Source organism: Manis javanica, chromosome 17, assembly GCF_040802235.1.
Source record: "Manis javanica isolate MJ-LG chromosome 17, MJ_LKY, whole genome shotgun sequence".
Taxonomy (NCBI): Eukaryota; Metazoa; Chordata; class Mammalia; order Pholidota; family Manidae; genus Manis; species Manis javanica.
In genome coordinates, this window is record NC_133172.1 from 31864916 (window position 1) to 31881124 (window position 16209).

At 36.8% G+C, this 16209-nt stretch overlaps 1 protein-coding gene across 5 annotated transcripts in view; it reads left to right on the forward strand.

Moving 5' to 3' along the window:
• Nucleotides 1–16209, forward strand: part of HEATR3 (HEAT repeat containing 3) — a 43541-nt gene that overhangs the window by 3716 nt on the left and 23616 nt on the right. For 4 of the 5 annotated variants that reach the window (XR_001854624.3, XR_005056054.2, XM_073226968.1 and 1 more), the window contains exons 5-11: nt 2590–2699; nt 4923–5063; nt 6544–6821; nt 10833–10923; nt 11029–11186; nt 11461–11543; nt 13142–13278. Coding sequence is in view for 3 of the 5 variants with exons in the window: in XM_073226968.1 (XP_073083069.1) it covers nt 2590–2699; nt 4923–5063; nt 6544–6821; nt 10833–10923; nt 11029–11186; nt 11461–11543; nt 13142–13278 (998 nt within the window). In the remaining 2 variants the exon portion in view is untranslated. The remainder of the gene's footprint in view (nt 1–2589; nt 2700–4922; nt 5064–6543; nt 6822–10832; nt 10924–11028; nt 11187–11460; nt 11544–13141; nt 13279–16209) is intronic. The other variant, XM_036998504.1, reaches the window with a different exon arrangement.

Below are 16209 nucleotides of genomic sequence, written 5' to 3' on the forward strand. Positions count from 1 at the left end.
CTAAAACAGCCTCCTGCTTTGATGCTACTCAGGCTTTTGCTCTTTCTTTTAAACTGCAGAGGAACCTCTGTTCTTGTTGGTAGGCATGCAAATCTTTGATGTTAATGCTTGGTAGGAGGTAGTCTTAAAAGTGACCTCAGATCAACCCTCCTTCCCTGACTCTTTTTCCTCACAGCACAGCATCACTACATCTTTCTTGCTCTAACCCTTCTCTCCAGTCATTACTGTTGACAAAAATAAGAGGGATCATGGCCATTATCACCTATTGTGCCCTTTCTCTCCCACATACTTTAAGCAGCAGACAACTGTCTTAAATAAAGCTAGTCAGGCCCCTGTTAATAGCTGCTTTGGCCTGGCATCACCAGTGAGACGGGGGACACAACCCTTGGCTGGTGCTTTCCTCCTCTACCCTGGCAGTTGCCACTTGACAAGGAAGTAGATGCCAAAGAAGAGCTCCAGTAGGAAGAAGGCCAAGCTCCATTCCATGATGCCATGATAGGAGTGGTAGAGTGGACTTGCTGGTACAAATGGTAATGGCTAGAAACACTACCTGGATTTATTTTTTGTCTACCCAATTTTTTTTTTTCACTTCCTAAATTGTTTATTTTGAATTTAGTTCTGGCAATATGGATTTTTTTTTAATTAAGGTATTGATTTACACTCTTACGAAGGTTTGTCTATCCAATTTTATGTCCCATCTTTCTTGCAAGATTCTGTTGTAGTTCCTAATTTTTTTTTTTGAGAGGGCATCTCTCATATTTATTGATCAAATGGTTGTTAACAACAATAAAGTTCTGTGTAGGGGACTCAATGCACAATCATCAATCAACCCCAGGCCTAATTCTCAACAGTCTCCAATCTTCTGAAGCATAACGAACAAGTTCTTACATGGTGAACAAGTTCTTACATAGTGAATAAGTTCTTACATGGTGAACAGTGCAAGGGCAGTCATATCACAGAAACTTTTGGTTTTGATCACACATCATGAACTATAAACAATCAAGTCAGATATGATTATTAATTTGATTTTTATACTTGATTTATATGTGAATCCCACATTTCTCCCCCTCCCCCCTTTTTTTTTTAAATAAAATGCTGAAGTGGTAGGTAGATGCAAGATAAAGGTAGAAAACATAATTTAGTGCTGTAAGAGGGCAAATGTAGATGATCAGGTCTGTGCCTAAGTATTAATCCAAGCTAGACAAGGGCAACAAAACATCCATGGATGCAGAAGATTTCTCTCAGTATAGTTCCTTATTTTTAATGAGCAGTGATTATAACTTCTGGCCTAAAAGCACAGATATTTCTTAGAATACAAGATTAAGTTGTGTCCTGAAAAGTGGCCTACATAGCAATTCAAACTTACCTATGATTTCATTTTAAACTGGTGGGTACATTTCATCAGGAAAATTGAAGAGATCAGATTTGAGGAAATGGCATTTGAGCAAGCTGGTGGGTGCTATTTTTCTGTGCACCAAAAACTCTAACTTACATAAATTGTTGGACTTGGAAAATTTTTTGAAATTCCTTTGAAAAGAGCCTGAAAATGTGATCTCCACAGTGTTCTTTCTTTCCTGAGTGCCTATCGATGTCATTTCTAGTTTTCATAGCTCCTAACATTTTTGTTTCATAATTTATCTCTTTAATTATATTTACACACGTACATATTTTAAATTAACACATGTATTCCTTATCTTCGTGACTCTACCTGACTTCACTGTGGGCTTCTTGAAAGAGGCTTACAGTAGTCTTGCAGTAACTAAGATGGATAGATAGACAGACAGAGAGAATCATTTATCTTTAGGTAACAAGATTGAATTTAATAATTGAGTCAGCTCTGTTAACTTTTAGTGTGTCATGTATATATATGTGGAACAGTACTATTCTCTGGAAACATGGATAAAATTATTATAATTAGCTCTGTTTTCTCTATTTAGTATGTATGTTTATTAATACTGATAACATTAATTCTGAGTCTTATTAGAAGGTAGTGTAAGTTAAAGGTATTTATTATAGTAATTTCTCTTGCAGACTGCAAATTGTGCTTGTTGAAATTATAATAGTCTAGAAAGAATGAATAAGTAAACTTTAATTTTACTGTCTTTTACATTAGTGCTTTTCATATGAGGCCTTTTACTCTTATTTAAACTTACTATTACTGTGGTAGTGGAAAGAACAGTATGCTGGACCCAAGGAGCCATCACTAACAAAATGTGTCATCTTTGCATTGATCACTTCACCTTTTAGGACTTGGGTTTCCTCATCTATAAACTGAGGAGTTGAAGTAAATTACTTCTAAGATCTCATCTAGCTCTGACCTCCTTTAAGGAAACAGGCATGCAACTAAAAAGATTGACTAAAGGTTCTTACTTTGATAGAAATTTTAAAAACCCAGGTAGACAGTTTTGTTGATGTACAAGTGAATGTGAATGGACATTGGTTTCTTCATCTCTAAAAATGGTTGGGTGTTTGATTCCAACTCTGGTTCTTTTTTATAAAGCTTAATTTTATTTTTTCGTGATTTCTGTGGTTGATTTTTTTCCTGTTAAAATGTGAATAGTAAAACTTTTTTTTCCCCCTTCAATTTAGTGAATGCAGTAGTAGAGCAGTGTCTATATTCAACAAAGAAGGGTGTTTGGAGATTGTATTAAAGTATTTAAGTAGGTTTTCCACCAATGTTGACCTGGCTATTTCAGTAGGTAAGTGAAGAAAAGGTGATGGTTTATTAAGTATGTATGGCCTTATTCAAAAATTTTTATTCAGACATAGCATGTTTATTCTACAAGAGTGATTTTTTTTCTCATTATACATCAATGTGTAGCTGAGTTCTGTTTGTTCTCAATCTTTTAAAATCTGTGATTAGTACTTAACTTACTCATATAATTTTCCCACTCTTCACTATGAAAGGGAGGAAGGTAATTATGTGAGTTTATGTCGTTTCTAATATTACCATTCTTAGAAGCCTTGATTATTTCTTGAAGCTTTCATCTCTGATTTACTGAGAAACAGTAACTCAACTATCAGACCTTTGAGCCAGTTAATTGGAATCTCTACCTCTTTAAATGTCTTGTATTATTGTCTCCTACTTCCAACAGAAAACTGATAACCTGTGTTTTTTTTGAGAGAGGAAAATAAGTGATTGGAATTTCACATAGGCCTGCTTCCCTGCTTGGGGACAGGAAGAGCAAAGTTTGGCAGCTTCAGCTGGCTTGGCTCCCTCACCTTCTCTCTGTGGGGTTACAGAGCCACTAGGCAGAGGGAGTCCTAGGCCAGCAAGGTGAGGAGACAGAAACAGGGGGGGTGGATTGCTCAACAGAAATCTGGGAGAATGGAGAGCATTTCTTTTCTGCCCATCATAATGGCAGGCATCCAGATGTCCTTTTATTTAACTGTGAATTTATCCTGGCAAGGACTGATTGTCTTCCCTTTACCAATATTACTCTTGGCTCTAATGGATACTCTTAAGAGAACAGAGGGGAAATAATTGTGAAATAAATGCTACTTGGAAAAATTTAAAAATTAATTTCTCAAAATGGAATCTTTGACCAAGGAGAGATTCCTGAGTAAATGTGGATTTTAAAAACAGTTGAGAAATTGGTAGGTGACTTTTAATCTCAAAGAATAGTTTTTATTACAATAAGAGCAATCAGGAAAGTTAGTTCATAGCTTTTATAAGAAAAACTCACTTCTCTTATTGCACCTTTAGTTTTGTAGATTAAGTTACTTTTATTTTCTCTAACGAACTTTTAAGGGATGGATGAGAATAAAGTGATTTTGCATTGTATAACTGTGTCTTCCTCTTCATTCAGCTAGATTCATCATTTCTTAAACATTTTTTTAAATGTTTTTAAAATGTTAAATCACTTTTCATTTGAAAATCAAACAAGGTTTACATACAATAAAGTGAGCTAAGATTCCATCCTGTGTATTTCTTTGAACTTGTACTGTCTTTATGGTTACTTGTCTTGACTTTCTAAAGTGAATTTTTGCCTTTTAAAAAATTTCCTTTGAATATATGTGTATGTACATATTCACATATGTATATATACATATATACATGTATGAATATACATGTGGATTTGTGTGCAAATACATTTTGGGAACTAATCTAGATCATAGCAGTTGCATGTATTTTGGCTAATGGGCACGATCTACTTTGAAATTCTAGAACAGTATTTGTTTGGAATACAGTATCTCAAAACAAATTTGGGCTTGCTTCCTCTTTTGTGCTTCAGAGGTGTCTTCTGTTCCAAATCTTTCATGTAATCCCAGTTGTTTTATACTTTCAGTTAATTATTTCTAATATGGACGTTGTAATCCATTTTTTTAATGCAAGGAGGAGTTAAGTGTTAAATGGATCATGTGTCTATTAATATTTTACTTGTCCCTTAATTTGCCCATATTTTTATGTAAAGTACTTTTATGTAAAGTATTTTTCCAGAAATAGCCCTAACATTTCAGGGTCATGGTGAATTTAGAAGAAGCCAGAATGTCCCAAAACCTAGGGCTTGTTATTAACAACAGAACTACTCAAAGATGTCTGTGTACTGCTGTTTGATCCACAGACTGCTGCTTGTCTGTGATGAGTACAGAAATTGAGGGTGAGCCTCTATAAATGATAAATGTTTATAGTAATTCCACATTGTCACAACGTTTAAGAGCCTTTTAAATTATATTTTATAAATATATGCTTTTGTGAAGAATTGGAAATAAAGAAAGAAGAAAAAGATCTTTTATAGTACTGATAGTTTGGGAAGCCTCATTTATATGTACCATCCTTGAGAAAAAGCATGTATATCCTACAAAGCTATATGTGTCTGAAGAAGTTGTAAAGATACGAATGTTTTCTGATGAGGTATATTGCTATAAGTTATCCTAGCAGAATTCATTTGTTTCTGAATATTTAATTTTTGTCTTTATAGCCTATTGTTTGCAGACAGTGACAGAAGATAACCCAGACCTACTGAAATCTTTCAGTGCCCCAGCACTGCATGTGCTGGAATCAGCAATGCTATCTCCTGCCAATACCATGGAATACATGCTATTAAAGACATTGGTGGCAGGTAAAATTTAGCCATATATGATAGAGTGTTCTTTTAGTAGCTTGTAATGGGCAGAGATAGGGGCCAAAATTCAATCATTCTCTTATTTTACTACATCAAGGCCTTCCATGCTTATGTTTGTTCTGAAATTTTTAATGTTTAAAAGGAGATCCTTAATTCAAGTGGTTGTGCATAATTGCAAAGCCTTCTGAAGTAGATTTATTTTCAGTTTAACAAACTACTGTTGTCTGATAAAGGAAATGCTATTGTCACGATCCCCTCTTATTTATGAACCAGTGAGTTCAGAAATTGACTGTGGGAATCCAAGACATGACCACTCACTTCTCTGTAAGTTCCTTATCCCCATCTCTTTTCTCTACAAAATGTCTAAATACAAAACTGAGAAATAATCTGATCATCTGTTAAGTAGTAGGTAATTTATACTGTTTCTTTATTTCCTCTTCCCTTTAGCCTTTCAGAAGTAATTTAGCTTGAGAGGGTTTTTTTCAAGTGGTAAAACTCATAAAATTTGCCATCTTAAGCATTTTTAAGAGTACATTTCAGTAGTGTTAAGTACATTCACACCATTGTGCAACCAATTTCCAAAACTCTTTTCACTTTGCAAAACTGGAACTCTGTACCCATCAAACAACTTTCCTCTTCTTCTTCTTCCCAGCCCTTGACAACCACCCATTCTACTTTCTGTCTGTATGAATTTAATTACTCTAGGTGCCTCATCTAAGTGGAACCATGCAGCATCTGTCTTTTTGTGACTGGTTTATTTCAGTTAGTGTAATGTCCTCAGAGTTCATCTATGTTGCAGTATATGTCAGAATTTCCTTCCCTTTTAAGGCTGAATAATATTCCAGTGTATGTGTATAGCACATTTTGTTTATCCATTCATCCATGCATGGACACCTGGGTTCCTCCCACCTTTTAGCTATTCTACTCTGAATATGGGTATACAACTACCTCTTTGAATATCTGCTTTCAGTTCTTTCAAGTAAATATTCAGTATTTTTATTTTAGTAGTCACTGTTTTTTTTTAAATTAGTGTAACTAGTTAATGGTAGCTGCTGTTCTATTTTGATAAACATAAAACCAAGAACCTGCTCTCTAGCTTGTCCAGGAGACCTTGGAATTTTAGTACATTCCATCCACTCTTGGAATATATAAGAAGCTACATAGGAGAAAAGCTCAGGTTAGGACCGAAGAAAATAAGGAACTTAATTTGTCATTTTACGGAAACTTGATCAGTGGTCTGTATCAGAGAAAGTCATGGAGAGTGGCAAGCAAGGGAGATGATTGTGAGGGATTATAATAAAGGGAGCTGCCTTTGCGCCAAGTTTTTTGACATTTACTAGAAACTGAACAAAAGCAGTGGGGTTGAGATTTTTTTGAAATTACACCTAATCTTATTAAAAAAGCCAATCTTGTGGGAACAATATTAAATAAAATTTCACAGGTGATTCCTTTGTCCTTACTCTAATTTTTTCCACAGGCACAATTTGGAATCTAAAGGACATTATTCCATCCAAGAGTCAAGCAGAAATCATAAATGCCATACTAAAGATCTTATCTGAAGTCTTGGAAATGGATGCTGGTGAAACAGTTATTAAAATGAAGGAGGCTGAAACTCAAAGGTTAAAAACTGCTGCAGAGACTGAGGAAATATTGGACAATGTGAATAGGGATGATTTGATTGAAGATGATGAAATGGAAGAAATTCCTCAGAGAAGAAAAGTCAGAAGGAAAACTTTCATGTCAGATTTACTTCCAGTAAGTCAGATTGATGCTTTCAAATTGGATTAATACAGCTATTTTCTTTCAAAAAATATCCTTTGTGGAAAAATATTAGAGCAAAATTAATTATAAGGTGAATTTTTGGTAAAAATCAGTCATGTTTTCCCATTAACTCAGTAGAAACATAGAGCCATCTTCATAAGTTGGGTCTTCCCACTGCAGTTACACACTGTTTCCTACATTATCTTACTTTGCTAGATTGTCCCTTTCATTCTCATGTCTTTTATTTTAGTATTTAACCAAACCAAAGTAGCAAACCAAACCTTCATTTACCCACTAATGCTGAGCAGAGAAGGTTGGGTGCTTGTAAGACTCAGTGGTCGTTCATAGTTTTTGCAGACTGGATGGCTGTGACACACTTGTGCTAGTGGAGTGGGACATTGGGGTAAGGGTGAGCAGTCTTGGGTGCAAGAAACATTTCAGCTGAGCCAGTCAGCAGAGATGAGGCCATAATGTGGGAAAACATTTCTGCCCAGGAGGAGGGCCAAGTAGTCGGGAAGACAAGGTCAGTGAGTTGGGCTTTATTCCTTGAGGTGCACATTTTCTGTGCTCCTGCTGTATGCCAGGCACTGTGCCAGATGCTGATGAAAGATGATTAAGATATTTTTCCTGTCTTCAGGGACCTTTTCCACCTCGGAAGGGCAGACACATAATTAAAATTTATTATAATGCCTGTGCTTATAACAGTGATAGGACTGTGCACAGATTTCTGAAGGAGTAGTTTCCACAGAGTAGGCATACCAGCCTGAACCCAGATGGGAGAGGAAGGAAGAGGCCTGAAGAGAGAATGCTTTTTTGGGTAGAACTCCTGGGCTGCCTTAAAGGCTGGGGTTAGAAACAACATGGTGAAACAGGTTAATGTTTAAGGAGCCTGGAGGCAGGAAGACTTGTCAAGAGGCTGCTAAAGTCCTTCTGAAGAAAATGACCATGCCAGAACTGGAAGAATGCTGTTAACGTACATAACAGTACAGTAGTCCCCCTTATCCACAGTTTCAGTCACCCACAGTCCACTTCAGTCCAGAAGCTGATGACCCTCCTCCTGATGGTCAGCAGTAGCCTCACACTACGTCACAGTGCCTGCATCATCCGCCTCACTTCATCTCATCACGCAGGCATTTATTTTATCGCACAACATGACAAAATGAGTGAGTACAGTGCAGTAAGATATTTCAAGAAAAAGACCACATCCACATATCTTTTACTACAGTATATTATAATTGTTCTACTTTATTATTGTTATCTCTTAAAATGCCTAATTTATGAATTAAATGTCATAGGTATATACATACAGGAAAATACATAGTATATATAGGGTTCAGTACTATCTGCAGTTTCAAGCATCTACAGGGGGCCTTGGAAGCTATCCCCTGTGGGTGAGAGGGGACTGCTGTATACTGTTTTCTTTCATTCACAAAGCCTTGTAAAGTATGAATTGGTGATGTTTTAAATACATCAAAATGTTGTAGTTAGAACTACTTTCCAAACCCCTGTGAACAGCTGTTAGTTAGTTAGATGCAGAGCATTATATTATGTGCTGGGGTGAATACAAAAATGAGAAGGCCATCTTGCTCTTGAGTTGCTTGCAAATCATAAAATGGCTTAAAAAATCAATTATCACCCCCCCTTTTGGTGCAAGGGTACACATATTTGAATCCAAGATTTATTCCTTGTCTCATTTGTGCATCTGAGTCAGAGTTGAGTAGAATTTAAAATCAGGAAAGCAAGATAGACAAAGGCATAGCTATGCACCTCATCCTCCCAAAGGAGTGCTTATGAAGAAGCCTGACAGCATTACCTCTCCAGCTGTCACTGGAAGGATAATGTATAGATCTGGGATGTACATGGTTTCATAGCCACATGTGGAACATACCAGGTGACGGATTGGGGTTTCGGGGCTCTTCTGCAGCTGTTGACATTGCCCTAACTTTATCCTGCCTGGTGCATGAATACCCTGTTTTACCACTCCGAATTCCTGTCAGAGTAGAAGCTGAAATTATGGCTGGACTGTCAGGGAACCCTGAAATGTCTGAAGTCCCTTGCATGGAATGGGAGAGCGGCACTCCTGAGTATTTTCCACATGTCCAGTTTTCTTCCAAGGGGCTTCTAAAGGAATTAAGTGGGGACTGAGATCAACAAGTCTTCCAAGATTAAGTGCCACTGTTTAAAAAGTATCAATATTTAACTTATTTAGAGATTTCTTTTGTAAGTATTACTTAAAAATAGAATTTTGCTGCTTATAAAATGAAGTGTTTTCATAACAAAAGCTTGTTTTTTAAAGTCTATTAACATAACTGAGTAGACTGGATGATTAACATGCTGCTCAGTCCACCAATATGTAAATGCCAGTAGGGTGCTAGGCATTATGCCAATTCGTGCCAGGAATTCAAATTCTTAGTCAGCTCTGGTCTTTCTCACTCCCAGTGGCTTGGGCACGAGTCCTTTAGGATCAAAACCTTTCATTGCTTCATTTAACTTAAGGTATAACCACAAATGTGAAAGAACTAACCCAAGTTGTTGTTTTAACATACGCTGAAGTAGAGTACTCCTTACCCAGCTTCCGTGGTTATCAATTATCAAATCATTGTCTGTTTTGTTTCATCTGTTTCCTAACCCACTCTCCCCTTTCAACTACCGACAGTTTTGAAGCAAATCACAAATGTTGTAACATTTCAGCTAGATTGGTTCTTTATCTCAGTTTGATAACAATAAGAAGCAGGGAAATATTCTGAGCAGGAGTTATATAAGGAAGTTTTGAACTTCATTTCAGAATTCTTCTAAGCCAAATCTCGACACGTTTTAGGTAGATGAGAGCCCAGCAACAACTTGTCTTATTTAACTTTGAGTCTAAGAAATGTTTTTTTAGTTGACTATCATACACATACAAAACAAATAGGAATAATTTTTATGTACATTCTTGCCAGCAGTAAAAGGAATACAAATACAGGGATTCCTAAACTACATCTTATTAAATTGAGATTTTTTTTTTTAAGAACATGGTTAGAAATTACAGTTAATTGTTGCACAAGGAAGTTGCTGGAAGATTCTAAATGAGTATAGACATTTTGGAAAGGAAAATTGGAATTTGTCACAGGATCTGTATATAGATGTGTTTTTAACCACTGACCCAGTAAATCTGAAGAAATAAGACATCCAAGTATTCTAAAGTATTCCACACTAGTGAAATGCTTAATAAATATCAGGGTATCCATTCAGTGGAATTTTGTATAGCCATTAAAAAGGCAATTAGAAAACTTGAAATTGAGTAACATTCAAACAATAAAATATGCATTATTTTTAGCTTATGCATTATTTTAGAATATCAGTGTACCTATTTCACTTTCCATAGGTGACTTGAGAATTAAGGTTATATAAATTTATACAACCAATTTTGACAATGTTAATTGGTAAGTTCATGTTACTTATATCCAAAGAAAAAAGTTATCCTTTCTTCAGTCTTAAAGAAATACTTTACATCTTCAAAGAAAGCCCAGAAGCAAGCTTAACTGTTTCTTAGTCAAGCTCTGTTGGTCATATAAGGGCTTGTTAATAATTCTCGTTAGTGCGGTCTTTTCCAAGAAGACATCAAAGCATCTAAAGCCCGTTCATTGTGTCTAAGTGCTTAGTGTCTGAAATGAACTCTTGTTTTAATTTTAGTATGCTGAGTTACTTACTAACACATTAGATTAAATTTCAGGGTGAATTCAGTTCAGGATTCCTGAATCTTTATCTCTTCAGCTAACTCAGCAACACTTAGAGACTAGCTAGCTATGCAGACAGATGGAAACCCAGTTACAGTGGCATGCTCCACAGTGCCAAGAGGAATCGTAATGCTTGTTTATACTTTCAGCACTTTATGACTTCTCTTCTGCCTACCCTACCCCCATACACTCTCTCCAAGTGCAAAAACATCCAGTAGCCTTAGACTAAGGAAATTCAAGTGAAAATATTCTCCTAAAATTGAAAGTTGGTTTGATGTTTATTTTTTAGCCCACTGACAAGGAACTGAGAGAGACTGTAGCATTCCTGACGGCTCAGCAGACTGCTCTGGAAATTATCGTCAACATGTGCTACAGTGAAGGTTTGTCACCAGTTTACATTTAGACATTTTCCCCCTGGACTGACAGGGCAGCTTTCATGAAGACTTTTTAAATATTCAGTTATGTGTGATTTGCACTCTTCCCAGATCCCACTGATGATGAGTGGGAAGAGCTATCTAGCAGTGATGAAAGTGATGCATTTATGGAGAATTCCTTCAATGAATGCAGTGGGCAGCTGCTATCTCCCCTCTGCCTTTCCCATGAGATTCACACTGCTCTCACCAACTACCTCATCCCAAAGAAGGTAATCTGTTCAGTCTGTGCTCATGGAGCATGGGAAAGGCTTAAGAAGGCTGTTCTTCTGTATGCAAAAGAAGTGTCACACTTCCAGGTTGTAGGTAATTGTTAAGGTCTGTATAACAAAACCAAATTAACAGTCCTGGAAGTAGGCTGGAAAGTATCTTTATCAAGCCTAACTATTTCACTTAGAGGTAATACATAAGGATTCTATAAAAGAATCATGTGTAATATGACTCTACTCTTTAACCTTTGCTTTACTGCCCCTTTTTTAAACCTAGATTTTTGAGAAAACTGCCTTTCCAAACATCACTGCAGTTGACATATGTTCTAGGACCCCCACTTGGAAGCCTTTGATTAGAAAGTAAGAACTTTTCTATTTTCAAAATAATTTGTCAGTATGTTACCAAATGAAATGATGGACCATAAATAGAAGATGCTGACACCAACCCCCCTCCCCCCGATTCAGGAGTTCTATTCCTGTGTATATTCCCTACAGAAATGTATGTACACTATAAGACATGTACACTATAAGACATGAGAATGTACATAGCAATGTGGTTCACAGTTTCCCCAACCTGTAAACAACTTCAATGTCCATCAGCGGAGGAACAGATATATTTTGACATAATCATGAAGTAGAATACATACAGCAATAAAAAGATTTTGAACTAGAACTGCTCACAACATGGATGAAACTAACAACATTGAGCAAGAAAGCAAGCCACAAAGAGTATACCCACTGTGATGTAATTTTTACGAAGTTCAAAAAACAAGTAACAGACTACTTTGTTCAGGTATGCATACATGTGATAAAGCTATAAAGGGAAGCAGGGAAATGTTTACTATAAAAATGTGGATAGTGGTGACCTTTAGGGGACAGGGAGGTAGAGTGTGAGGGTGCCAGCCATGTTTTTTTCTTTCCTAAATCCATGGGCATTTACTTTATGAACTATTTGTTAAACTCTGTATATGCATTGAGCACTTTATGTATGTCATATTTCACAATTAAAAATAATTTTATTAGTTCAGCCATTGTGGAAAGCAGTATGGAGGTTTCTCAAAAAACTAAAAATAAAAATACCACTTGACCCAGGAATTCCACTTATAGGAATTTACCCTAAGAATGCAGGAGCCCAGTTTCAAAAAGACATGTGCACCCCTGTGTTTATCGCAGTACTATTTACAATAGCCAAGAAATGGAAGCAACCTAAATGTCCATCAGTAGATGAATGGATAAAGAAGATGTGGTACATATTCACAATGGAATATTACTCAGCCATAAGAAGAAAAATCTTACCATTTGCAACAACATGAATGGAACTAGAGGGTATTTTGCTCAGTGAAATAAGCCAGGCGGAGAAAGACAAGTATCAAATGATTTCACTCATCTGTGGAGCATAAGAACAAAACAAAAACTGAAGGAACAAAACAGTAGCAGACTCACAGAACCCAAAAATGGACTAACAGTTACCAAAGGGAAAGGGACTGGGGAACATGGGTGGGAAGGGAGAGAAAAGGGGAAAAGGGGGCGTTATGATTAGCACACATAATGTAGGGGGGTGGGCATGGGGAAGGCAGTATAACACAGAGAAGACAAGTAGTGATTCTATAGCATCTTACTATGCTGATAGACAGTGACTATAATGGGGTATGTGGTGGGGACTTGATAATGGGGGGAATCTAGTAGCTCATGTAAGTGTATATTAATGATGCCAAAATAAATAATAATTTTAAAGATACTTCCATGCATAGAAATTTTTCTGATGCAGATTCTTTATGACTCATAAATGTGTGATGCCACAGAGGCCTTGAATGTTCAAGCAATTTGATTTAATAGATTAATAGTTCACCTAGGATTCTTTGCTACCTGCCCTAGACCTCCTTACAGATATTCCCAGTCAGAACGTGCAGTTAAATGTTAATCCTGAATGCTATTGGATAATTTCACTGCCTTTCCAGAATGAACACTATACAATGTAGAGCTCTCGTGTGTCTCCAGAGTCTTGTATCTCTCCTGGATATGGACCATCTGGGAGGATCTACAGCCCTTCAGACACTTGCACAGCATCTCTCACAGCTGCTCTTTTCTCAGCCAGGTAAATATTTAGGCCTTATTGTAAATGACCACTAGATGGAGCAAACTTGTGAAGGGCCAGGAACTTGGACTTTGTCATGTTGATTGTTGTCTGTAGAAACCTTTCCAGCCACTAACAGTCATATGTTTATAGTTTCCACTGGTAGAAAGTCAAAACAAGGTATACAGGTTAGTAGGTCTCTGGGTTATATTTTTCTTTTTTATTAGAAGTGCTTGCATCCAGTTATGTCAGGCCAATGAAGGCTGACTCACAAATAAAAATGTTAGGTCTCATTAAGACTTAAGTAATTCTCTATTCTTTATTTTTCTTTTTAAATATAAAACCGCTCAACTTACATTTGATTGGGTAGTACATATATGTATTACAGAATCCACAAGTTATTAGACTATGTGTAAAGTGGAAAGCCTCCCTCCTCACTCCACCCCATTCCTCTCCCACAGTCAGTCATGTTACAGGTTTCTTGTGTATTCTTCCAGAGAGATTTCTGTATGTATGTGTGTTCCTAAGGCAAATCGTAGACTACCATACACACAGTTCTACACCTTTCTTTTTTTTAGACACCTTTGCATGGTTAAGAGCTGAATCTCTAAGTTACACGTCTCTGATATGGGTTAATTTCATTGGTACACAGAAACCTCGAGCGAATACTATATGTAGCTAACTATTCTTTTTAAATAACCTATCCGTATAGGGTTTAATATATGCCCTTCTAACATATTTTCATAATTCATGGCAGACTTGTAAAGTGGAAAGTTACAGATATTCCCAGTCAGAATCTGAAGCTTAGGTTAAATGTTAATCCTGAATGTTGTTGAGTAACTTAGAGAAATAGCATTCTCTCACTGCCTTTCCAGAATGAACACTATACAATGTAGAGCCCTTGTGTGTCTCCAGAGGCTTGTATCTCATTTAACTTGGCCACATTAAACTGTAGGAGTTCAAACAAACAGAAAAAGAGACTGAGAGAGAGGAAAAAGCAGCATCTCATGTAGAAAGGGGAATTCTTCACATTACCCAGCAAGCATCTGGAGTGAGAGTATTAATAGATGAATCTGCTATTCTCTCACCTCTTGAAGTTCAGAGTGTCCTCAGATTTTTTTAGGGTAATCTTGAAGGTACACAGTCCTTGCTTTCTGCATTAACTTTAGAACCTAACCACCAAATAAGATATAATTCCACTGTATTATTCATATATTTCATGGAAAGCTGATTAACATTTCCTCTTCTAGACTCAACCTTAAGTCCAAGAGCTGAAACTCTTAAAAGATGAAAATATGGTGGCTTTTGACTAAATACAAGTTTCTGTATAAACGTTCATTCAACAGTTGGTCCTCAGTTCTTTAGACATCTAATTTGTACTCTACCAACTTCATAAGAGGTGCTGTGTGTATAATGGCATGTAATTTTAAAGTTCTAGATGAATTTTTTTTAATTAAGTAAATGTTCAGAAACTCACATGTTGTTACTGTTCTGTCTCTACCAACCTTTAAACATTTTTTAGTTAACAGATGTTGTTTTAAGTGATCTCAGGCTGTACATCTCTAGCTGGTGTGATCACAGGAAAACTATGCCTAGCCATGTCTGCAACAGGATGTGAGCAATGCTAGCCCTATTCCCATTCTAAGCCTGGGCAAGCTCTGGAGAAAAGAGGTGGCTTGTCAGTGTGAGCTGGCCAGATGATGACTAGCTTTGTATTTCTCTCTGGGCCTATGAACCTGGAAGAGATCTGGATGGCATGGAGGGTAGGGGAAGTTTTATTTGACTTTTGCTGGCATTCTGGCTCCGGTCAGCCCAGCAGCATATCCCTTGGGGAAAGGGAGGGGCTGCTATTGCTCATGCCCACTCCCAAGCACCCATTCCCTGTGTTCCCTGCAGAATGCAGAGCCAAAGAGGCATCCATATTCAGGCCCCCTGGTGAGCAGGACCTACCTAAGCATCTTACTGCTTGCAGGGCCTGCCTAACTTGAGGGAACCCTGTCTATCCTAGTTCAGCAAGCTGCCATCTCTTCATTCTGGGCCATTTCTTAGTGAGAGTTCTGTCAAGGTACCACAAGCCCCATCCCTAACCAGTATGAAGAGTTTATTTCGCTTGAAGTAAATGCACACATTCTGCATGCTATACAGAAAATACCTAGATGTGTGTCTTCCAGTTTAGCTTGCTATTTGTGGTCACTAATGCCTGCACATTTATTACCTGGGAAAGATCACAGGAAACCAGACCAAGATGAGCCTTGGAGAAATAATGGGAAGTTTCTGAATTATGGGAAAACATAATTCAACACTTTGATTTTAAATAAATTCCAATTTTGTTGCTATTGCTGACATAACCTTTTCTTACCAGAATGAAAGTTTTGATTAAGGATGATCACTTATATTTACAGATGACATTCTAGTAGCCCTTCTAAACTTTTGAGATTTATTAAATAATGTAATCCTATGTGTTCTGTATGGATAGTGTGAGTTGCTATTGGAGAATTGGGTGAATTGGACTGAATTTTTCTAACATTTTTGTATTACCATGCCTAAAAGTTAAAATGTATGAGGATCAGAGAGTTCTATCTAACTTGTTTTAAATCTAATGCTAAAGTGCAGGCCTGAATGATTATAAAATTTGTGATACATATCTATATTATATTTGTAGCTGATATTAGAGATAAAAGGAGAAAGTTTTTAGTAGAATCTGGTCCTTGCTTTCAAAACATTAATATCTTTGTTGCCTACATTAAAACTGTTGACCTTCAAAACATCAAGAAATTTTTAGCAATGTTATATTTTCAAATTGGGTCAGTCTGTCATTTGCTCCCATTACATGGGTTCTAAAATCAGTTAGGATTCCCTGTTTTGCTAGATTTGGGGAAGCAGATGTTTAAAAATCAGTAAAAAATTTACCTAAATATAATTTGCTGCTTGATTACTTGTGAGCTTATTATT